This window comes from Eschrichtius robustus, chromosome 7 (assembly GCF_028021215.1).
Source record: "Eschrichtius robustus isolate mEscRob2 chromosome 7, mEscRob2.pri, whole genome shotgun sequence".
In the NCBI taxonomy this organism is placed as follows: Eukaryota; Metazoa; Chordata; class Mammalia; order Artiodactyla; family Eschrichtiidae; genus Eschrichtius; species Eschrichtius robustus.
The window spans coordinates 122,922,195-122,946,167 of record NC_090830.1 but is presented as its reverse complement, the minus strand read 5'-3'; the positions used below and the strand labels follow the sequence as shown (position 1 = coordinate 122,946,167).

At 35.8% G+C, this 23,973-nt stretch overlaps 2 protein-coding genes across 2 annotated transcripts in view; one reads left to right on the top strand and one right to left on the bottom strand.

The window, feature by feature from the left end:
- NHLRC2 (NHL repeat containing 2) overlaps nucleotides 1–3,296 on the bottom strand; it is a 50,492-nt gene extending 47,196 nt beyond the window's left edge. The window contains exon 1 of the mRNA XM_068548606.1: nucleotides 2,870–3,296. Coding sequence (XP_068404707.1) covers nucleotides 2,870–3,047 — 178 coding nt within the window. The 5' untranslated portion in view covers nucleotides 3,048–3,296. The remainder of the gene's footprint in view (nucleotides 1–2,869) is intronic.
- Nucleotides 2,903–23,730, top strand: DCLRE1A (DNA cross-link repair 1A). The gene is made up of 10 exons (XM_068548605.1): nucleotides 2,903–3,543; nucleotides 4,065–5,184; nucleotides 7,125–8,825; nucleotides 10,279–10,412; nucleotides 11,502–11,620; nucleotides 14,489–14,629; nucleotides 16,130–16,275; nucleotides 17,059–17,213; nucleotides 21,984–22,125; nucleotides 23,136–23,730. Exons 2-10 carry the CDS (start codon nucleotides 4,719–4,721, stop codon nucleotides 23,294–23,296), a joined length of 3,165 nt encoding a protein of 1,054 aa, XP_068404706.1. The 5' UTR covers nucleotides 2,903–3,543; nucleotides 4,065–4,718; the 3' UTR covers nucleotides 23,297–23,730.
- Nucleotides 23,731–23,973: the final 243 nt, after the last annotated feature.

Genomic DNA, 23,973 nt, shown 5'->3' with positions numbered 1-23,973 from the left:
TAAAATGTGAACAATTATTATTTCTAAGGAAGGGATTGGCAGGGCAGGAAGGGAGTGGGGAGGTAGGAGATGGGAAAGCTACTATTATGAGACAGTCTGCAAATATAGTAAGAAAAAGCTACTAAATTCTTTCAGAAAGGGTATATTAGTCTGTGTGTGAAAGGAAGTAAGATTAACACATTTAGGTAAAAATAAGAGGAAATATCAAATATTAAAAGGACTTAAGTACATGATTAGGTACAAATGGGCTACTAAGAATGAAGGTCAACCTTAATAATAAACTAAATATCAAAAAACAGTGTTAAAATATAAGGATAAACATACAAAATACCTAAGCCAATTTCATAAGAGAAGAGCTGAAATGCTCTGGATTTGAGTGAGACCTTAAATACAAAATATTTTAAATGCAAAGTTAAGCAAAACACACTGCTATTATTACAGATTTCATGGAAGCAACATTAATATTGAAGAAGAGCATGTTCCCTTCCCTCCAAAGAAAAGAAAAACAGAATCTCATTAATCTGTGCTTTTGTAAATTAGAATTTATAATTACTTGACCATGATTTACAATTTTAACTACACACTATGAAGAAAAATTTTGTTAAACAAAAGTAGATTAAAAGTACAGCATCTCTGTTTAACCAATTTAAGAAAACAAAGATAATGAGTTTGTTGCTTATAAGTAAATAAATGCAGCTACTAAAAGTATTAATTATAACTTGAAGCAGGTATTTGGAAATATTTTATAGAAACTGAAAGCCAAAGCTGGGTGGAACAAATGAATAACAGCTAACAACTAATAACAGCAACTGAAGTTACTCAATTAAAACAAAATTCTAAAAAAAAAAAAATCTGCAAATCAAACTAATATTTCTGCCAATTAGTCACACCTAGTGAGGTTTAGGGTACAGTGAGGTCTTAATTATCCATTTTGATAAAGTTTTAATTGTATGCCAGATCAAGTGACCCTATAAAACTTCAAACTAATTATGTATATTTCAAATCCTAATATTGAAATATTTATGAATTTGTCTCAAATTTACCTTCTGTAAATAGTCAAGTGGCTTAGATTGGGGAGGCAGGGAAAGTATAATTACATGTCAGTTTTTGTGCTAGGTGCTTACCAGACTTAACAATTCACTTTATAATAACAATAACAATGAGTATAACTTTAAAAGCTGCTAACAATAACATTTACTGAGCTCTCCTATGAAGTAAGAACTTTAGATATATTATATAGTCTGCATAATAAACCTGAAAGGTAAATAATTGCTTCCATTTTATAAGTGAGGAAAGTAAGGCTTGGCAAAGTCAACGTAACTTGCTCAAAATCATGCAACTGACAAATGGAATAACTGGGATTTAATTCCAGGTCTGTCTGAATACATCTATTATACCACACTGCTTCCCATAAAACATGTTTCTTTGAAGAAATTAACAAAGCACAGTGTTTTTGAGTTATGTTTATGACTTCCTGATTACAGTAACTGATAAAGAAACCAAGAAAAAACTCACATCTAGTATTCTGTTCTCAATAATCAGGTCCAGCAGAAAATTTGACTGTGTCAAATATGAAGCCTGAATATTTTGTTGTATTACGTATGAGTCACAAAGATCAAATCTCATAGTAATAAAATACACTCATCGTAGATACAAACAAGAAAATAAAAACACTGGCCCAAATCCTAGCTGCTGGCATGCCCGTTTTACGACAGGGTACGATATATAACTAACTTCTTAGAGACTTAAAAAAAAAATACACATTCATGTATATAAACTTTTAAAGTTTCTTTAATGGGATAAGCACTAATGCACCCAATTCTTTTGATAGAATGCCACAATAATTCAAGTCCAGTATAGGATTAATAACATAAAATAAGCACGTATGAAGGCGAGAGCAAAAGTCTTCGAAAGACACGAGGCTGTCGTCAGAGGCAAGGTTCCAATAGACCTCCCATGAGATACTGAACCCTGCCACATCCAACCAATTAACTATACATGTGGTTTCAGTGTCATGCCAGGAGACACGCCAACACCACCAGGCAAAACAATGCCAGTCCCAACCAAAGAAGGTAAAGTTCGGTTTCATTTATCATAGCAAGATGAGCTTCACAAATAGCACTGCTGGGAATATCAGTTCCCTCGTGCTCCAAACATTCACAGAGCCAGGATTCAAACAGGCCAAAAATGGAGACAGGCCATAATTGATTCAGATTTTTAAAATTACAAGGTTCACGACTTTGAACGGAAGAGTGTGGCACAGTTAAGAAACCGGCCGATGCAGTGGGGGGGAGGGGGGGGGGGTGTCTGTATAATCCAACTCTAGCCGTTCTCAGTTGTGAGGCCCTCGGCAGACAACTTAACCTCCCTGCCCCCGGGCCTCAGTTTCCCAACTATAAAATAGGGCTAAGAAGAGCACCACACATGGTTTGCAGAGAGGATTAAATAAGATAATACGCTTGTGTTTAGGGCTGTGTGTGGCCCATAAGAAGTGATCAATAAATGGAAGCTAGGATGATGCACAAAGATGATGACGATGCTGGGCAACCAGCCTGAAAGGGCATGGACACTGGAATCACTGCCAACAGGGGCCACGAAACAGTCAGGGAAAGTCTATTGAGTTAACACACGGCCCGGGCAGAGAGCGAGGAAACAGAGACGAAGATGCTTGTGCCCGCCCTGCACAAACCCCCGGTCCGCCGCCGCCGCCGCCGCCGCCGCCGCCTGGGGACAGAGACTCGGTTGGGCGAAGCGCCTCTGCCCGGCGCGGCGGCGGAACCACGCCTCGCCCACCGCTTCAGGGGAGGGCGCCGTCCCCAAGGAAGGGGAGGTTCCGGGAGGGGTCCCCACCCCGAAGCCAGCCCCTCACCTTCCGGAAACTCGGGCACTGACAAGTCCTGCTCCCAGCCGTCCACCTTCTGCAGATACTGGTAGACCAGGCTGTTCTTCTCCTCCTGGGTGACGGCGTCGAGCAGAGCGTACTCCAGCGAGGTCTGAGCCGGGAGCAGGCCCGAGAGGCTGCAGCTCCGGGCTCCGGGCGCCGCCATGTTCTCTCCGGACGGTCCAGAGGCGGCCGCAGAGCCCGCGGGACGGTCTCGTTTGGAGGGAGAGGGACTTACGGTCCTTTGGTTTCAAAACCGCACATTCGCCTCACTCTCCACCAGCCCCACGCCACGCTCACAGCACTTTTTTCAAATGCTAAAGTACAAATTGACGCAATTCCCAGGCACGTAATTAAACTACCGTCCCAACCTACCCCGCCCCTTCTAAATCTTCTCGCCGCAGCTGAGCCTGGACATTCAGAGCGCCAGATTCAACATGGAAAAGGCTTCTGGGCCAGCGTTCGAGAAGCTCCAAGAGAACAATTCCCCACCCTTCACTTTGGAAATGAGCAGGTTTTAGAACTAAAACAAACCAAAATAAATCCGTAGGATTTAAAAGGGCCCTAACTTTTTTTCTTTTTAAAGTCTCACGTTTAGGCCAGGATCAGCCGATTCGACACAGTATTGGGAAAGCGAAGCTGTTCCCGCCACGGCACGAAAGGTAAAGGAGTAGGCTTTTTAAAGTTGGGAGTGACTAGCCAATGGCCTTGGCTTATACGCAAACGCAGCATTTTGTTACCCCGCAGTGATGGAAGTGCAGGTGCGAATAGATTGTCAGCCAAGCAGGGGGAGGGGGCACGATGGGAGCGGACGCAGCTGCAGCTACTCCCGAGGGGCGAGGGTGGCAGGTGGGCGGCCGCGGGGATCCCTGAGGGCCTGGCCTCTGTCTTCAGAAGTGGAGAGCACTGATGGCTTTTGTGGAGCGAGCTGTGCTGGCAGCTCCCTCGCTCTCTTCCCTGGAGGGGGTGAGGGCCCACTCCGCTGGCCTTGCAGCCTCTAATGCCCAAAGAGGGGGTCGAGCCGGTGGGAGGCATCAGGCAGATGAAGCTTGGTTTTGAGGCTGCTGGAGAGAGAGCTGATCGCCTTCAGGCAGACCACCTCTGCGGTCTGGAGTTAGGAGTGTGGGTGGCCTCAGTGCAAGGACAACTTCACGTACTTGAATTTTGTTTGTTCATTGTGCAGTGTTTGTTCATTGCCACTGGAGGAAGATACTGGATTGACCCAGGAAACTGAAGTTGTCGAATATCCACCAGTCACGGATAAGGGCGCGTGTTTTGTTTTGTTTTTTTACCAATCACACACATTTGATTATGGTGTGACTAGTGTTACTAGCAAACTAGTAGCCATTAAGTGTTTGGAACACCTGCTGAGCCAGTTGCCCAGGGACTGTGGTTGGATTTGTGAATTATTTGGACAATTGTCCAGTTGAAAGAGAACTGACAGGAGCTTTATAACAATTTTACGAAGCTCCTTCTAAGATTAAACTGTTAAACCTATACTTCCCATTGGGGTTTAGTGTTCAAAGTATTACTGATACTACTTTTTATGAATCAAGTCCTGGAAAAAGCCAAGATACCTGAATGAAATACACACAATTTAAAACTCAGATGTTAATTTTATTGTGCTGTAAATGAAACAGCAAGTGTTCTCAGGTATAAGGTTTGTAGTTTGCCAATATATTCATTATCAGAGCTTTAGATTCCCATCAAGTTGGTGGGTTTTTTGTTACCTTTTTTTTCCTGAGCAAAATAATTCCATTTAAAAATTTTGTAACAAGACATAGACCCTCAATTTACTTAAGATTAGTGCTTCTTTAATGATCAAAATCATTTTGCCATGTTAGAGGATGCTTTTCTGGAACAAGACATCTGGGAATACAAATCCAAAAGAAAACCCAAACCAGTACATGCAAATAATTGCTCTGAGAATATTCCAAAATCTGTTGAAAAAGCAACAGATGGACAATACCAGTCAAAACGAAACAGAAATAAAAAAAGAACTGTAGAAGGTAAAAAGAAGGTTAAGGCCCCCGAAACGTGCCTTGGAGAAACAGACAGTCAGACTTCTGTCGTTTCCAGTCAGAACTCTAGTTGTGGAGATGGTGTTCAGCAGTGCCAAGACAGGGAGGCCACTCCAGGAAAGCACTGTAGGACTCACAAAAACAAACACGTGTCTCCGAAGATACGACCAGTTTATGATGGGTACTGTCCAAACTGCCAGATGCCTTTTTCCTCCTTGCTAGGTCAAACACCTCGATGGCATGTTTTTGAGTGTTTGGATTCCGTACCAGTCTCCGAAACAGGTAAGATTCCAAAAAAGATAGTGGACTCTAAATAGTCAAAAAGACCTGCATTAGGCCAGACATATCAGTCCGGTGAAACAAGCCAGGTAAGCCGTAAACCAAAAGTGAGATGAGATACTCAAAGTATAAATGACTTAACTGTAGAAGGAAACAAGGTAATGCATTGTTACGCTTCTTGTGAAGGGTAAAAAGATAACAGTCAATAGTATAGTTGTAAAGAATGTTGCCAACTTGAAAACAGTTTAAATGCATTTTACTGTTTCACAAGAGTCCCTAAAAATCTGTGATTTTTCATAAATGTTAATTGAGCACATATTATGCTAGATATTTTCACCTGCATAAGGTAGGTGGTATTGACATCTGATAGATGAGGGTTCTTAAAAGCTAAACAGCTTGCCCATTTTATCATCTTTTATGAAACAGACTTTTAGAGAATCATGAACGTAGTCCAGCCTTCTAAGTATGGCTGTGTTGGGGTCATCATGCTAATAGACAGAAAGAAGAACTAGGAAGGAGTCTTTGGTTATTAAGATTCTAATAAATAAAATTGTGCCAAATGAGAACTGAAGTAATACTATGTTTCTGTTATCATTTAAACTATATAATAAATATCGTGTTTAATATGTAGAAAATCCTACTTGTAGTATATGGAGAATGGGTTGTTATTGATGATTTGATTATTTAAAAGTTATATATACCAGACATAAATTTTTAAATCTCAAAGAATCAAAATTCAGTAAAATAAAAATAATATTCAGTATGGCTTTCGTGTTAACTATGATTCAGAAGACGTTTTATTATCAACTTCTAGTTCTCATTTTAAAGTACTGCATGAAGATGCAAAATAACTTAAAAAATATTGGCACTAGCCTTATACAGCAGAGAAGACCTCCTCAAATGCTAGTAATTTGTTTTTCAGTGGCTTGAAAGTCAGAAATGGCAGTTGGAATCCCATGGTGAGCTCTCAGGGTGAAATGTCTTATAGATGAAACCACCTCAAAGAGTTTTTCTCTTGGTTTTTTCACTGATTAAACTCCTTTGAATGGATAATCTCAGGTGGATTCTTCTTGAATTGAATTTTATTCTATAACATATACTTTTATGAGGTGGTTTTAAGTTAATTTTTAAGCAATGAAGTCTCCAGTTTAATGTGACATCTTTTTTTGGGGGGGGGGGATCATTTTTTGACAGGCCTGGAAATGAACATACAAGGGGTGGGGTATGCCAAGATTCTTTACAGACTGTTTCTCAGTCATAATGGTATGACAGGGAATAGTTTCCAGATTATTAAAGCCTTATTATTAACCAGTTTATCAAATTGAATTTCAAATCTTAGAACAGAACCTAAAATGTTTAGGGTATGAACAGCTCTAATTAAGATTGCTATTACTGTTTCATATACAGTGTGAATATTAAATAATGGAACCTAATTTGGTACTGCAACTGTCATACGTATGCGTTGCCTGATAAGATAAAAATTGAGATAGAACTTTAGTCTGTGAGAGACATACCAGCCTTCTCTACTCTTTATTGCTTGAGCAATAGTGACGTAGTGAAACTGATGGGATCAATTTGTAGCACCTGTTTAAGAAATAACTAGTGCAAACATGACGTGCATTTTAGAGGAGCTCATATTTGTGAAAGTTTTTAGTGGGGAGAAATAGGTGTTAGTCTTAAATTTTTGGGGGGGAAAAGAGTATTTGGAAAGAAATTTAAAAGAATATATTGATTTAAAAATAAGAACTAGCACCTTGCAAAACCATACTGGATTACTGTTATTGTGTGCTAATTTTTTGTTTGTATAAAGATAGCTATTGTCCTAAAGCCTCAAAGTTGGACTGATGACTTTCCACTTACATGTTAATTTATAGTGCTAATACTGTCAAAGCTTAGTCTGTGCTTTGATCCGGTAATACTTTTTTCTTTATTAAAATTTTCAGAGTGTCCTGATGCTCTTCAGTGTTCCTCAACAATTCCTTCTCATTACAAGAGATACACTCATCTCCTGCTAGCTCAAAGCAGGGCTAGTAATTGTCCTTTCAGCGATCCATCCCATGAGTCAGGTGGGAGTTTCAGTGAGACTAATTCAGGCTTTCTTTGTAGCCTTAAGGAAAGATGGTCTCCATGTCAGAAACAAACAGATAACTTAAAAAAAAATGTTTCAACTGATCCCTTGTTAGTGACACAATGTCTAGGAAAATCTCAGTCTCCAACTGAAACTGATAAAAAGGTTTCTTCTTCAACAAATATCCAAACTTCCCAACAAGTCCCACAATTTACAGAACTTGTTAATGATGACAAACTGGTAGGATTTGGTTTGCCTCTTGCTGAAGAATTAGACAGTCAAAACAGCCCAGAACACATAAATTTGACGTTGCCAGAAAATGACTTTAGCAACTGTGAAATCTCCTATTCTCCACTTCAAAGTGATGAAGAAACTTATGATACAGGTGAAAAGCTGGATGATTCACAACAGGAACTATTCTTTACGGAAAGCTCTAAAGATGGCAGCCTAGAAGGAGACGTAAATAGCTCCACTTTGTCTAAACAACTCCACGGCCCTTTACTGAAGGACCAGGAGGAGAGCTGCCCCGAAGTGGATAGCTTCTTAACTCAGGAGAAATACGATGAAGAATTGTATCAATGCAACACTCTAAATCATTCATCTCAACTTACTTTCCAAAGTAAGAGTATTATTTTACGTGATGATCCAGCATATACTGATGATGATTTTATATTGTTTCCACCTGCATTAGCAGAGAGGTTTACTTCTCCTAGTTACCAAGCCACTAAAGCAAAACCTGATGAGCCAGAATTTCACTCATCTCAATCAAGTAAAGAGAAACAGGTAATTGAAGAATCAGCTGTTTACAATCAACTTTCTCTTCCGTTACTTAAGAGTAAAATGTCAAAACCTTTTGAAAGCCAGCGAGGAGGGTGTCATTCTTTCCAACCAACCCAAAGTAAAACTAGAGAATTCTCAAGTAAGAATTTCAATGCTAAGCACAATACAAACTCAGCATGTTTCTGTAGAAAGGCATTAGATGGTATGCTACACAGTAAAGTTACAGCTTTAAATACAACGATATTTTCTAGTACACCTACTGCTGCTAAGTCTTTGAAAATATTGCCATCTGGCCCTAAGTGTAATGCATCACAACCTTCTACTAAGGTAATGAAGCAAATGGATATAGGTGTGTATTTTGGACTACCACCCAAAAGAAAAGAAGAGAAATTGCTGGTGGAAAGTGCATTAGAAGGGATGAACTTAAATACAGTTGTAAGTCCTAATGAAAAGAGGTCCCGGCAGTGCAAGAGGAAAAGAGAAAAATCTTTAAGTGATTTAGAATTAGAGGCAAATAATTTAAGTGAGAGTCAGCCCTCTGTGGAACTTTCTCGTAAGAGGTCACAGCATCAAAGAAAGAGACTTAAAAAGTCAGATTCGCTGCAGGAAGGAGTACATCAGAAGAGTTCAGGTCACCGTAACAAGACAGAACCTGGAACAGTCAAGTTAAGGAAAGACAGAGTCTTCATAAAATCAGCTCATGGCAGGCTGCAGAGAGGGAACACGAAAATCCCAGAGTCATCGAATGCAGGAGAATTAAGGAAAAGGACATGTCCATTCTATAAGAAAATACCTGGTAAGTTGAAATATCAAGGCTTACTATATCTACGAAGATGCAACTTTTTTGAATTACATGTTCATTGCCCGTGTTATGTGTGTGTGAAACAATTTTTTTGTGTGTGTTTACTTTTTATACCTCATCGGCCTGTAAGATTTTTTTTCCTATTTAATCTTTTTTACTCCATTCAATTCAGCAAACTTTTATTAAACATATTCTATATATAAGGTACTATACTATTTAGATAGATATTACAGATCTGACAAAGATTCATATAGATCAGCTTAATACAGAAGGAGGAAAGGCTCTCTGTAAGTAACCATAATAACAGTCTCTAAGCACTTAAGAAAAATGCAAGTACTAAATAGCTTCAAAGAAGGAAAATGTCACAGGTTATACAGGTCATAATAAATGCTAAACATTTTTAAACCATATCATAACTTAGTTTCTCAGTCTTTTCATGTTCTTATAATTTCTCATGTCTTCATAGATGAGTTAGTAGAAAAATGTGTAGTAAAATGAATTTTATTATTGAAGAAAACAGGTACCCTTCTTCTGAAAAGAATATAAAACTGCCCAAATATACTTGGTTTCAGAAAGATTTTTTAATATGCTTTTTTGATATTCTAAATCTATTCAATATAATTTGTTCAAAATATTTATGTAAAGAAAAGCATTTATGTACATCATAGTACCAGTTCTGTTTTTAATAATTATTTTGATTAATTTTCTGTATTTTAAGTGAGCCCAGAATTAGTGGGCCATGTGTGGATAGGCCTCCGTAGAACTGTGGAGGTATGTTTATTTACCTGCATATCACAGTCAGCGCACTTGTTTTTTCTCATGAACAAATTTCAGAACAGCTCAATCTTTTGTTTTTTTCATTATTGCTCCTCTAGGGAGCCTTTTTAGGCTTTTTGTTTGTTTGTTTCCCTTCCTCCTCCCCACCTCCCACAGTGAAATTCAAATACTACAGATACCCTGTTTATCTGTTATTGTACGGTGGCCCTTTGGAGGGCCATTAGATTATTTGGGTCATTAACCATTTTTGCCCTTTAGAAGCATACCACTATCACCCCCATTGAGAATTCATGTTTTAAAAGAAAGTTAGCATTCTCCTTTTGCTGTTTTGCAGAAGTAAAGGATTTTAGGTGCCCAGTAAGTATTGTGAAAACATTCAGCAAAACACAAAAGTAACTCATTTGTAGCTTAGTATTTTTAATTTTTTTTGTACAGTTATTCATTAAAAAGCCTATACTGGGATATTTAATGGAAGCTTATTATAAGACTCATTTTCGTCTCTAGTATCACCTTTTGCTGAATTTATGTGGTGTAGATTTTTAAATTAAAATGTAAAGTTAAGTTGGAAATGAGATGTAAAGGTGTCAGAGGGTTTGCTATATAAGCAAATTAGGTTGCTTTTACTTCGTTAGCTATTGCTCAAGCAGCTGTGTTGGTGTTTTCATTGTAGGAACTGGCTTTACAGTCGATGCCTTTCAGTATGGATTGGTTGAAGGTTGCACGGCCTATTTTCTCACACATTTTCATTCTGATCATTATGCTGGATTGTCTAAAAACTTCACGTTTCCTGTTTATTGTAGTGAGGTAAGTTTTAGTATTCTAAATCCTGAATTTGTAGAATGCAGTGAATTTCTAACCAGCCTGGTTAAAAAAAAGGTAATTAAGATTGTAAGATCTATCCTTCTTCTAGAAAATATATGAAAAAACACTCCACATTGAGATTCTAAAATTAAATGAGTTATTGTCAATAGTTACAATAGATTTTTTAAATTATGCTTTATTATGTGGAAACAATAAATATTGATACCTCATGATGTACTGAAACACGTAAGTTTCATTCAGTAAATATTTACTGAGTGCCTAAAAAGATACTCAAGGCAAAATACCTAACTTCAAGGAGCTTTCAGGCTACACATTCACAAATAGTACCGCAATGGGATCTGTATCGTAATAGAAAAGTGAACAGAATGCCTAAAAGGAGGGAGAAGCGGGGCTTTACTGTGTCCTAGGCTAAGGTTAGAAAAAGTTTCACGGTGAAAGAGATACCTTGAACTAATTATTAAAAGGTGAGCAATTTAATGTGTACTACTAAGGACTTTGGCTAGAATTTGATTTTATCCTCAAGCATTCTTGAATTATCTTCTTTTTATTAATGAAGCAGCTGAGGCTTGGAGAGGTTAAGTGGCATGCCCCAAGTCACAGAGCTAGTAATGGCAGAGTCAGAATTTGAACGCAGGTCTGTCTCATTTCAGAACAAGGCAGAGGAAAGAGGAGAGAGCCTTCCGGGTAGAGAAGAGTTTGTGTAAAGGCACAGACACCTAAGAAGTATGCCCATTCCAGGAACTTCAGATAATTCACAATCACTAAAGACAAGATAGGAAATAACAGGAGATAAATCCACAGAAATGGGTAGGGGGCAGATCATGAAGGGTTTTGTACGACATGATGGAGATAATGGACTTTTTACAGGTGAGGGAGAATCAGTGACACTGTTTAAGCAGAGTTGTGACACAGTCATTTTAGAAAGTTCTTCCGGGCATTCTGGAGGGTTTACATGAATATAAGTGGGAGGACCAGGAGATTATTAAGATGTTTGGGTTCTAAACTAGATATGAAATAAAAGACATATTTAATGTTTTAATGTATCAGCAATAAGCACATCCTGTTTTGCAGATAACTGGCAATTTGTTGAAGAGCAAACTTCACGTGCAAGAACGATATATCCATCCATTGCCAACAGACACTGAATGTATAGTGAATGGTGTCAAGGTTGTTTTGCTAGATGCCAATCAGTAAGTATTAAAGTTACCTTAGTAATACCCTATTTTTAAATATTCAAAAGGAAAACACATTGCATGGCTATTTAAGAACTTTTTATTGGAACTATTATGCTTGATATTTCATAAATGTCTTATTTAAGTAAGATAAGAAACACTTAAGTAAAATGTGTTTCTCCTTTTGAAAAATAATATACCCAATTACAGGATCAAAGATTAAATGTAGAGAGATTCTCTAAGTGTTCTCTAACCCATTTTTTAATGCAGTTTAAATTACTATGCTTTACATGAGACTCCATCTTATTTTTTTTTAAATCTTTTAACATATTGCTGCTGTGCTTTAAGAGATAACCTTTTGCCATTTTCTTTAATATCACTTATATAAATTAACAGCTGGTACTCCATTCAGATTCTAGAGGGTTTTTTTTTTTTTTCCTTTAAGAAATCCTTTAGGTTTTTGATACTAAAGTCTTGGAAGATTTTTTTCTTGGAAATTGTTTTTCTTCTTCCCTCATTTTTTTTAATGTAAAGTACTGCCAAGATTCACATTGCCAAAATGTAACTGTCAGTCAGCTATGCATCTTTATAATTTCCATAGAGTGTTAGCCTTATGTACCTTAGAGATCATAGATGCCTAGAGAATTAAATTTAAGACTAAACCTAGGTTTCCTAAAATCCAGGCCTGTTATTTTTTTCAGGTTGCCTATAAGTTTTTGTCTGCTAACTTTGCTGCTGTTTATTTTTTTAATCACCAATTATGATAACTCAGGTTCTGATTTTTTTTTTTTTTTGGTCAACTTTATTGAGGTACAATTTACATAAATAAAATGGACCCACTTTAAATCTTTGCTGAATTTTGACAAAAGTAAACACCCATGTAATTCCCACCACAATAAAATGTGGAAAATATTCCCCACCACAGAAGTTTTCCTTGTGCTCCTTCCCAGTCAATCCCCAGCCCCGACTCTGACCCAGGAAACCATTGATTTGTTTTCTATGACTATGGATTAGATTTGTCTTTACTAGGGATTCATCTAAATGAAATCATATACTATCTTCTGTTTTGTATCTGGCTTCTGTCACTCCTCATGTTTTTGAGATTCATTCATGCTGTTGTGTGTTCCTTTTAATTACTGAGTACTACCTATTGTATGGACACAATACAATTATTTTTTCCATTCACTTCTTGTTGGACAACCGATTTTTGTTTATTGATCTTGTATCCTGAGACCTTGCTAAGCTTGCTCATTAGTTGTAGGTTTTTTGTAGATTCTTGAAAATTTTCTACATATGTCATCCACAAATAAAGATGCTTTCATTTTACTTCTTTCTTTCCATTTAGAATATTTTTTCTCTTATTTATTGTACAGGATTATGCTTTCAATACAGTGTTGAATAGGAGTGATGTGAGCAGACATATTGCCATGTTCTTGATCTTAAGGGGAACGCTTTCAGTCTTTCTCCGTTAAGTATGATGTTAGCAATAGGTTTTTCACAGATGCCTTTTATTAGGTTGAGAAAAATCCCTTCTATTCCTATTCTGCTGGGAGTTTGTAATCATGAATGGGTATTGAATTTTGTCAAATGTTTCTTTGGCATCTAATGAGGTGATAATACAACTTTTGTCCTCTATAATGTTAATGTGGTAAATGACAAAGATGGACTTAAACCAGCCTTGCATTACTGAGATAAACCCCACTTGGTCTTCATGTATTACCCTTTTTCAAAATATATAGCTGGATTTGATATGCTAATATTTTGTTAAGGAATTTTGTGTCTGTTTTAAAAAGTATATTGGTCTATAGGGTTTTTTTTAACTACACTTTTGTCTTATTTTGATATCAGAGTAATACTGGTCTCATGAAATATTCCTTCCTCTATTTTCTAAAAGGTGTCATGTAGTAATTATTTTTATTTCTTCCCTAAGTGTTTGGTGGAAAATCTCTAGTGAAGTCATCGGGGCCTGAATTTTGGGGTCAGGGAGATAAGGGGAAGTTTTTAATTACAATTGTAATTATTACCTGTGTTTTCCTAGAATTTAAAATGAAAATTCTCTGTGTTTCGGCAGTAATTTCCAAACCCCATTGTGTCAGGGGTCCCCAAGACCACCTTGAGGCTCAATGGTTCACCAGAAGGACTCACAGGACACAGAAAAGCTGTTTTATTTGTGGTTACAGCTTATCACAGTGAATGGGTACAGATTAAAATCAGCAAAGGGAAAAAGGCAAATGGAGGCAAATCCAGGAGAAACCAGGTGCAAGTTTCGAGGTGTCCTCTTCTAGTGGAGTGGCACAGATGTGCTTAATTCTCCCAGCAACAGTGTGTAACAACACATAGGAGGTGTGGCCAACCAGGGAAGCTCAGCTGAGCCTTGGTATCCAGGGTTTTTTATTGAGGGTCAATCATGTACACATGCCACACCCATGCTGATTGACCTGGGCTACTCAGACGCCAGTCCCCTAGAGCAAAGACAGATATTCACCATAGATCACACTGTTAACATAAACTAACTTATCAAACTAGTAACACATGGCCCAATGTGTCAGGCATACAAAACACTCTTAGCAGGCAGCGTATTTCAAGGACTCAAAACTTATCTCCCAAGGGCCAGCCAATGACTATTCCTAAGGACAGGCCTTTCTTGGGGACCTGTGGAGTTTGCACAACACTGGCCTGCTGAATTAACCCTTTCCTGCACACCATTTTTTGTGTGTGTGTGACATAAATTTCCTTAAGTTAAAATGCTACATACCTTTGTAGTACAATGCTATGTCATTGTGGTCAGCTAATAAAGTATATTAACTTGTTGATGTTGAAATGAACACTCTTTCTTTAGATGCTTTGCCTGTGTTAAGAATATTCCTTTGACATGTTTGTGTTCAGCTGTCCAGGTGCTGTCATGATCCTTTTTTATCTTCCTAACGGTTATGTCATACTACACACTGGAGACTTCAGAGCAGATCCCACCATGGAACGTTCTCTTCTTGCAGGCCAGAAAGTCCACACACTTTACTTAGATACAACGTAAGAGAAACTTTGTTTGTGTACTTCTTTTTTCCACCAACAGCATTTGCCCTGCATGTTATGAATAATTTGAACTTTTGCTTAGTTAATCAAAATGATGGCTTATTGTCAATTATCATTTTAAGTATTTATCAGGTGGATGCTCTTTGAAAAAATATATACTTAAGAACAAATTTTGGATTGCATGGCTTAACTGACTCCAGCTCAATTTTTATGTAATATCCTTTTGAAAATATGGTTTATGTAAAAATCTTGTTACTGAAACAAGGATGAAAAATTTGGGAGCAAACTTTAGGAAAACGCCTTTTAAAGTTATCCTTTCAAAGTGTCTGTGTAACTATTAAGCATGATTGTGAAGAAAAAAACAGAATGAGATTCTGTCTGAATATTCAAACTTACTTTGTTCCTTTCTCCAAAAGGTAATCTATAAGTGGCAACCTTGAATTCCTAAGTGCTATAAACATAATGGTATAAACTATTATCTTCTTTTATATATTAAAATACCTCATCAGTTGGTCAGAAATTATGTTAACCATTTCAACCTGTTTCAAGAAGAAGTGAGTTTGGATGGCATATCTTAGTAAGAGATGGTCTTTCCACAACTGGTTTTCTAATACTATAGTTAATTCTTCCATTCACCTAAATACTAGGTGAACTAAGAAAATAATTATTTTTAAACTTTTTTTTGTTACTTTATTCTATTCTACATACAATTCTGATTTCTTTGTGAATATAGGGGATATGACTAAGTCTTTTCTTAAGACATAATAAGAATTATGGCTGACCAGCAAAAACAATTTTGAAAATTGGAAAAATATTTCTTTGATGTGTGTACTTTATGAGATTTTTAGTGAAAAAGTGCTTAATTTTCATCTCAAATATCTATAACTAGTAGTCTTAGTGTTAATTTTTCATTGGGTGTTATTGTATTGAAGTAGACCCAACTGGATCTGCTGTAGTCCCATAATACTATATATATTTCTATATCTCCTAAAAGAAAATAACAACCAGATGAATATTAACTATTTGATTTAATGCTACTTCATTAAATTCATGTTCAGTTTCATTATCTTAAAAATATATATATTTTTACTAAATCAGAGTTCTTTGGTCCAAAAAGATAATCCCTATAAATCGTATTTCCTTTGATAGGGATTAGGGTTAAAAAAAAAAAAGAAGATATTAAGGCTTATAATTCATAGCTAAAATAGCTACCTAGAAATATTCTTGAAGGAAAAAAATGCAATTTCTTTATTTGAGGGTTATAAAGGAAATATAATTAAAAAGGTATATTGAAATGTATAGTTCCATCATAAATAATCAATAGCTGGTAACAAATATTTTAACCACAGGCACTGGTGAGATAACTGCAGTGGTGTTAATGTACTATACTGCTGTTGTATGTAATTTTGCTAAAGCTTGTTTTCTAAAGTAGCATCCAACTTAATGCTATGACTTTCTTCTTGTTCTTTTAATAAGTACCATATTTCCATATCACAGATATTGCAGCCCAGAATACTCTTTTCCGTCTCAGCAAGAGGTTATCCAGTTTGCCGTCAACACTGCCTTTGAGACTGTAACTCTAAACCCACGTGCTCTTGTTGTCTGTGGCACTTATTCTATTGGAAAAGAGAAAGTCTTCCTAGGTGGGTGGTAGCTGTAGCTAATTTACTGTATTATAAAGATCAGATTCTTTTTGCATAAAGCCCGTTCAGGCTCTCTTCTTTCACTTGATATTTATTTCCTGAAACAGTTCAGTATTACCTTTGAAGTTGAAAGAAAAATTTGATAGAGTTTGATTCATTTAAATTTTGAAAGGCTTAACTTAATGGAAACATTTGATAAGTATGTTTACAGTAGCCTTTATATCTACAAAATGTTTATAGAGCAAAAGTCCATGCTACATTAGTATTTTAGTAAACTTTTAAAGATGACTAGTGCATAGTTCTTTCACTGCATTCTTTGATGATAACCATCAATTAATTATTGAGACCAGTTTTAGTTTTTGTTCCTAAATGATTTTTGGATATGTAACTGCAGTTTGTCTACATAGTATTGTACCATTTTGCGAAGTACTTCCATTTCTTCTTAACTGTGGTCCCATAATGTCAAACATTAAGATGTGAAATGATAAAGCTAAGGTTTTAACTCCTCCAAATTTTGTTTTTTCCCTCCCTCTAACTCTTTCCATACATCTTATGCAATTTTTAAATACTAGGTCTTTAAAAATAAATTCTTGGCTTTCTCACAATTTATTCCACATAGTTAACTGACAAACCTGTTCAGCCTTTTTGAGATATTATGGCAAAAGTGTGAATGTTTTGAATTTCTTTTAATTTGGTAAATTCTTATTTTAAAGTTAAGTTGTAATTTTATTTTTTTTCATAAGCTGTAATTTTACTATTTTTAAACTTTTCCTTTGCCTGTAGCCATTGCTGATGTTTTAGGTTCAAAAGTGGGCATGTCCAAAGAAAAATATAACACATTACAGTGCTTCAATATACCAGAAATTAATTCCCTCATCACTACAGACATGTGCAATTCACTGGTTCACCTTCTCCCAATGATGCAAATTAATTTTAAGGTAAGCATTCAAGAGATATGTCTTTTTAGGATGAACTAGAAAAGGCAATCTGATGACTGTAAACTAGAATCCCATTTTACTTGCATTTAACTTAGAGGAATTCAGTTACAGTGGAGTCAAAGTAAACTTTGCCCTAGAAAATCTTTTAAGTGGAATTTTAAATGTTTTAAGTTTTTGTGTGTGTGCAGCTGTATAGAGTAATTCATATGCCCACCAGGAGTTTAGGAACTAGAGAACTGTCATAAAGGAAGAAACAAAAATAGAAAAGTGTGCAGCTCTCTGGTCATTCAAACATTTTGAGATTGTTCTCCATTCTTCCTGGATGAGTAGGGAAATGAGTGGAGAATTCTAGGGAGTTCTTACTTTTCTTCAGGTCTATTCTGTATAATATTAAGCCACTATAACATTGATATATGTTGAAAATATACTTGTGAGGATTAAATGAAATAGTAGAAGTGAAAGAGAAAGTTCTAGTGCTAGTTCTGAGATATAAATTAAGATACATATGACATGACCTCCCTGTGATTTATGGGGGCTCATTTGTCAGATTTATTCAGATACTAAGATTCATTCCATTTACTAACGTTTTGACATCTTGCAATGGAATACATCAGACCTATGTATTAAAAGTAATTCAGAACATAATGTACACCAAAAAATGTGTTTTTAATTTTGCTATAATGTTTATGAAATAACTTTTATGGAGCTTTTTGAAATAGCTTAGGTGTTGATTACTGTATCTGTCTTATAAATAATAACACATTGTGTAAAGAAAATTAGTATTTTAGTTCTATCCCTTGAGTAAGAAAATTCTCACTGGTGTAACTACTCTTTTCATGAGATTATGGTAAAAATTTTATGGCCTATTTTCATGAGTATGTAATTCATAAAAATGTCAAGGATAATCAAGTCATAGTGTTGTCCATTGGTGTTTAAGCCAGCTTTGCAAACATATATTAAATTTGAGAGGCATCCAGTTTGCATGGAGGCTAATGAGGATGTTGGTTAATTATAAAATGAACACTGATATCCTGCGGAGGGTATAGCATATTTTTATAATTTTTATAAAGATTACTTCATGCAATACAGTCTTATTTCCTGCTAACTTAGTTTCATTTGGACAAATTATCCATTTAGGGGGACAACAGGGGTGGGGAAGTCAGAATATTATGGAAATGAAGGGACTAGACCTTTTCAAGAATAGTGTTTAAAAGAGCCATATGCTGTGGAGAGGTCATGTAAGGAAAAAATGACCTGCACAAGAACTGTTTCAGTGAAGTGATGTTGGAGAAAGCCAGTGACAGCAGAGGGCTAAGGAATGAATGAGAAGGTATACAAATGGCCAAGAAGCACATAAAAAGAGGATCAACACTGTTAGCCATCAGGGAACTGCAAATCAAAACCACAGTGAGATACCACTTTACACTCACAAGGATAGCTATAGTAAGAAAGATAGACAGTGCCAGTTGTTGGTGAGGATATGGAGAAACTGGAACCCTCATGCGTTGCTAATGAGATTGTTAAGTAGTGCAGCTGCTTTAGAAAGCAGTTTTCTAATTTCTTTCAAAGTTAAACATGCAGTGACTATATGACCAGCAATTCCAGTCCTAGGTATGTGCCTAGGAGAATTGAAAACATATGTCCACTTCTACACAAATGTTCACAGCAGCGTTATTCATAATAGCAAAAAATTGGAAACAACTCAGATGTCCATCAAATGATGGATGGATAAGCAAAATGTGATATATACATGAAATAGACATATTCTTCAGCTGTAAAAAGGAATGAATTACTGCTACATGCTACTATATGAAATGAGCACTGAGAACATGCCAAGTGAAAGAAGCCAGACACAAAAGGCCGCATATTGTGTGATTCCATTTATATGAAATATCCAGAATAGGTAAATCTGAGGAAGTAAGTAGATTAGTGGTTTCCAGGGCTTGAGGGAGAGGGAATGGGGAGTGACTGCTAATGAGTACAGTGTTTTATGGAGGGCTGATGACATGTTCTAGAATTAGATAGTGATGATGGTCATAACAACCAACAACCACTGAACTGTATGCTTAAAAAAACCCCAAAAAACTGGCAGTTACCTGCTTTGAAGACAAAAAACAAAAAAGGGATATCTGAAATCATTGCCTGTATTATTTCCACTATTTGTCATAGGTTGTTGGTATTGTTCAGTAGCCCTTCCCCTTCCTCCATGAAAGTGACCAGATATTGATGACATTTTTTACAATTTCATATCTTCAGAACACAGATGGAGTAGAAACTGACAGTTACCATAAGACTATATTTTAGTTGGTACTTAAAGCCAATTTTTTTTACCAGCCAAAAATAGTTTTATTGTATCAGAGCTAATGACTTTTTTGTGAAAATGTAAACCTGATACAATTGTCAGGGTTTCTAAGGCAGGCTTGAAAGACTTAGAAACCCTATAAATAAAACCATTCGTGCTACCTAGTTCAACATCCCAAGTTCATATACGTTAAGTATGTAGTTTACTGTCACCTCTGATTTAAACCTGATTCATGGGATGTTGTAAAACATTATAACAGTAATGTTATAGATGATTATTTGCATACTGAAAAAATAACTTTAGGGACATCTACTGAATGCATTTTAATCACAAACTGGTTACCAGTAAACAGAGAGACAAGTCATAGATCAGGGACTTTATGTTGACTAAATCATAATAAAATTCCTCATGATAGTAGTTCTGCAGTTGTGGTTAATGAAAGACTAGTGGCTGTCGGCAGTCTTCTCTGTGTGTTTGACTTATAATATCCTATGTTTTTGTTTGTGGCACAGATTAATGATGTTTTCATGGTAACTCTAATTTGTCTCATGAAAAGCATGAAATTACTTCTGATTGGGTTCTCCCGAGTGTTTTTACAGAGACAAATAGGAATGGATAAGTTTGATGACCTGCATTGATAGCTGGACTCTCAGTTTATGATATTACGTGTATAATTGCTCCAAACCTGTTTCCTATTATTTCCTTTTCTTTGTGAGGACAGGAAGAGAGAGGGATTAGTAATTAAGCAAATAGTATTACAATAGATCCTAGACTAAGTAAGACAAAAATCTGAAAATTTGCAGGGCCAGGGATATGGTAATGAAAACTTAGTTATATAGCTATAACTTAAACTTTTTTGGGGGGGCAGTAGTTGGTAAGAAATATGACTGTTTAATGGTAGGTATACAAATTAATAAAAGATCATTATTTGATGCAAAAGAGAAATCAAAGAGTTATTATTAATTCATCAAGTGAAATCTTAATGTCTGATGAACTCAATAAACTGTTCAACCTTTAAATAGTAATCAAAAAGAAAGATTAAAAAAAAAAATGATGTGTTTGTCTTCTACCAAATTGGTGTACTTTTAAAAAAGGTAATATTCCTATGCTGAGATTCAGAGAAATTGGCACTCTTCATCCACTTGGATAATAATGGAAAAGAGGGTAAATCCTCAACTATTTCCATTTCTAGAAATTTATACTAAAAAATGAGTCCTTTCTGAAGAGATCAATCTGTAAGTTCCTAGGTGCTGATGGTATAATAAATGATGAGAGTCTTAAAAAGTTAGGAAAGGGCAGATGGTTTCCATTAAAAAAAAAAAAAAAAAGACTCAGAAGGTGGTGTTTATTGATGTCTTCCCCTTAAGCTGTAAGCTTTCAAAAGGTGAAGGCTGTGTCTCACTGACCACTCTGACATCAGCACCTGGTGTTAATACTGGAACAGATATTTATTGAATGAATGGGTGAGTGAATTTGTCTTTATGATTTCTTCAGAACTTCCTACCAGCATCTTTTAAAAATTCAGTAGAGTATGTATGGTTAAAGAAGAAAAAGAAGACTTCTGGAAATCCAAGATGACACTATATACAGTTTAGGTTTTTTATTATTTTAAATAAAATTAAAATTTTATTATAAATTTACACTAAGCCTTTGACACTCTGAGTTGAATCTTTAGCCCAAAAGTATTAGAGTTTTTTTGTATCCCTCATGCCATTATTATCTTTATCTGGATTTCTCTTAACTTTCAAAGGTTGAACCTTTGTCATTGATTTTCTGAGAATCTTACCTAATGTCCTCACTAATGATGACCTCACTAATGACGACCTCAAGATTTATTAGCATATTACTTCTGATCATAGCACCGTGAAAAGTTTTGAAATTATTCTAGTTCATGCATAAAGGGTGAAAAGGAGTAAACACTTGAAAAGGGAACTACTAGATACTATGCATCTTAAAATGTATGTCTGAGTTGAGTATAATGCCATTATAAAGTTATTTCCATCTTTTTATCCATCTGTCAGTCCTCTACTGGTGTATATGTATGAGGATATATTTGGATTGATGTTTACCAGTGTTAATATCAGTATCTCTCATAAGGATAGTATTAGATGCTAGTATCTCTAATATCCTAATAATTGTAGGATTTGGAGAGGTGTTTGTTTTGTTTGTTTTTGGTAGCTATCTGAATTGTAATTTTAAAACACATGATTACTTATCTTTAAAGTTGCCTCATCTTATTTTTCCCAGAATGTGCTTAAGCTTGTTTAACTTTAGATAAGTAAAGGGGAAAAGATTTTTTTTTAGGTGATTTTATTTTTGGGGGGAGCACAGCACTAGGTTTTCCAAGTTAATGTTCACCAAGTGAAAACTCCGTGACTGTGCCAATGTAACATTTTAATCATTCTGTTTTATTCCATATAACCCATCTTCTCTGACCATTAAATAAATATCCTGTTTTTATTTAACAGGGTTTACAGAATCATTTGAAGAAGTGTGGTGGGAAATATGATCAGATTTTGGCTTTTCGACCTACAGGATGGACGCATTCTAACAAGTTAACTAGTATGGCGGATATTATTCCCCAGACCAAAGGAAACATTTCAATATATGGTATAATTATTCAATTTTTTTACTCTTAATGTTTGTAATTACCTTACATTTTTTTAAAAGCAGTAAAATTAAGATCCAAGGAAAAAGAGACACCAAAGAATCTTTAATAATTTAACAGGTTCAAATCATTCCTCATGCTGTACACCTGTATCTTTAGTATGTTGTAAATGCATATAAAGGAGTATTACTTCAGTAAATAGACATAGACTAATACAGATCAGTCCATATGTGTGATCAGTGACATGTAGGGGAGATTGTAGAACTACTTGAAAGGAGGGGTGGGTAGTGCCATTTTGTCCTGGAAGTTTAAATGACGCTGCAACACCAAGAGCAGGAAGACAGTCGATTAGATGTGATGACAACAAGAGATACAGACTTGACTTTAATTTTTTCATCTTTGAAGGACATTTACCATTGTCCTCAGAGATTGGCTTATTACAATAATGGCTGATGGAAACATTTTTGGATCCTAGTTTACTCAAAACAGGACCCTTTCTCCCTCTTTCTCTGTGGTATTTGATCTTCAGTAAAGAAGATAAAGAGATTTTTAGTACTTAATTTTTTTTTTCCTTTTTATGTGTACAAAGCTTGGGGATGGAATCTGCTTACTTGCCGTGGAAATCAAGAGTCTTCTGCTTGTTACTCTTTAAATTTTACTCATATTTCTTCCAGAATTTTCCTGAAATCAATAGCTGGGCAAAGTGCTTAAAGGGAAGAATTGTTTAAAAAGAAAAGCCTACTTATAAATAAGAATCTATAGAAATGCATATTATTAAGTGTCTACATAGCAAAGTAATAGAATTTTTTAATGTTGAAAAGTTTTTGTATCATTTTAATATTTATTATTTGTAAAAGATACTAGCAAATTTTGTTATCAGAAAAAAAGCACCAAGGAATTTTTGGCAAAAATACTCTGGATTGCTTTCCTTTTCTCTTTTATTTTATTTTGGGCTTGTGCAGTTTTCTTTATTAGTTTGATTTTTTAGTAGGCACTGTCTTTTGTGTTGCAGGGATTCCCTATAGTGAACACAGCAGCTACCCAGAGATGAAACGTTTTGTTCAATGGCTGAAGCCGCAGAAAATCATACCTACCGTGAATGTTGGCACCTTGAGATCCAGGCGCACAATGGAGAAATATTTTAAAGAGTGGAAGTTGGAAGCTGGATATTGATGTTACCTCAAAGGACTCAGAAGTAGTTAAGTAACTTAGGCCTAGCTTGTTAGTAGTTAAATCTTCAGTGATATGATATTTCACTTTATGGGAAAAACCTCATGAAGGTCACTCATACAGCTTATTTTCTCGTTTACGTTTGAATAACATGTTCACAATGCAGGGCCTCTCAGCATCGTCAATGATAATTGAGACTGGTCTGCCTAGTACCCTTGTTTCTTGCCCCTCCCTGTGGGGCTGTTGTATTCTGCATCCAACAGTAGGAGCATAAACATAGGCAGGTTTGGGGACCAAAGGATTCATGATAATAAACTAGATTGAAAGCATTATATGTAAGTAATTACGTATCTTTAAAATTATTTAATATAGGGCATATTTTTATGAGATAAAGCTTTTCTATGATATGTATACTTAAATAAAAAATTGATCTTAAATTTGCCATCGTGTCGTTTGGTTTTTAGGATTTATAACTGACATTTATGCAATCTTATAAAATTTCACTGACAGTAATTCAACATTTGACTCTGAAAAAGATGACTCAGAGAGACTAAACAATTACCCAGTAAATGATGGAGAAAAGTTTGCGTGAATAATGTTTATCTGAATTGTTTACTCAAGACATCAGATAACTAAAAGTTTAGATTGCAATTTTTTTTTTAAAGTGAGATTATACAATT

What these genes read in the sequence shown, in the direction of transcription:
- DCLRE1A (XM_068548605.1), top strand. Translation starts at nt 4,719, where the DNA reads ATGTTAGAGGATGCTTTTCTGGAACAAGACATCTGGGAATACAAATCC. An exon ending in CGTACCAGTCTCCGAAACAG is followed by an intron (nt 5,185 to 7,124) that starts GTAAGATTCCAA and finishes TAAAATTTTCAG; the next exon opens with AGTGTCCTGATGCTCTTCAG. An exon ending in TTCCTGTTTATTGTAGTGAG is followed by an intron (nt 10,413 to 11,501) that starts GTAAGTTTTAGT and finishes CCTGTTTTGCAG; the next exon opens with ATAACTGGCAATTTGTTGAA.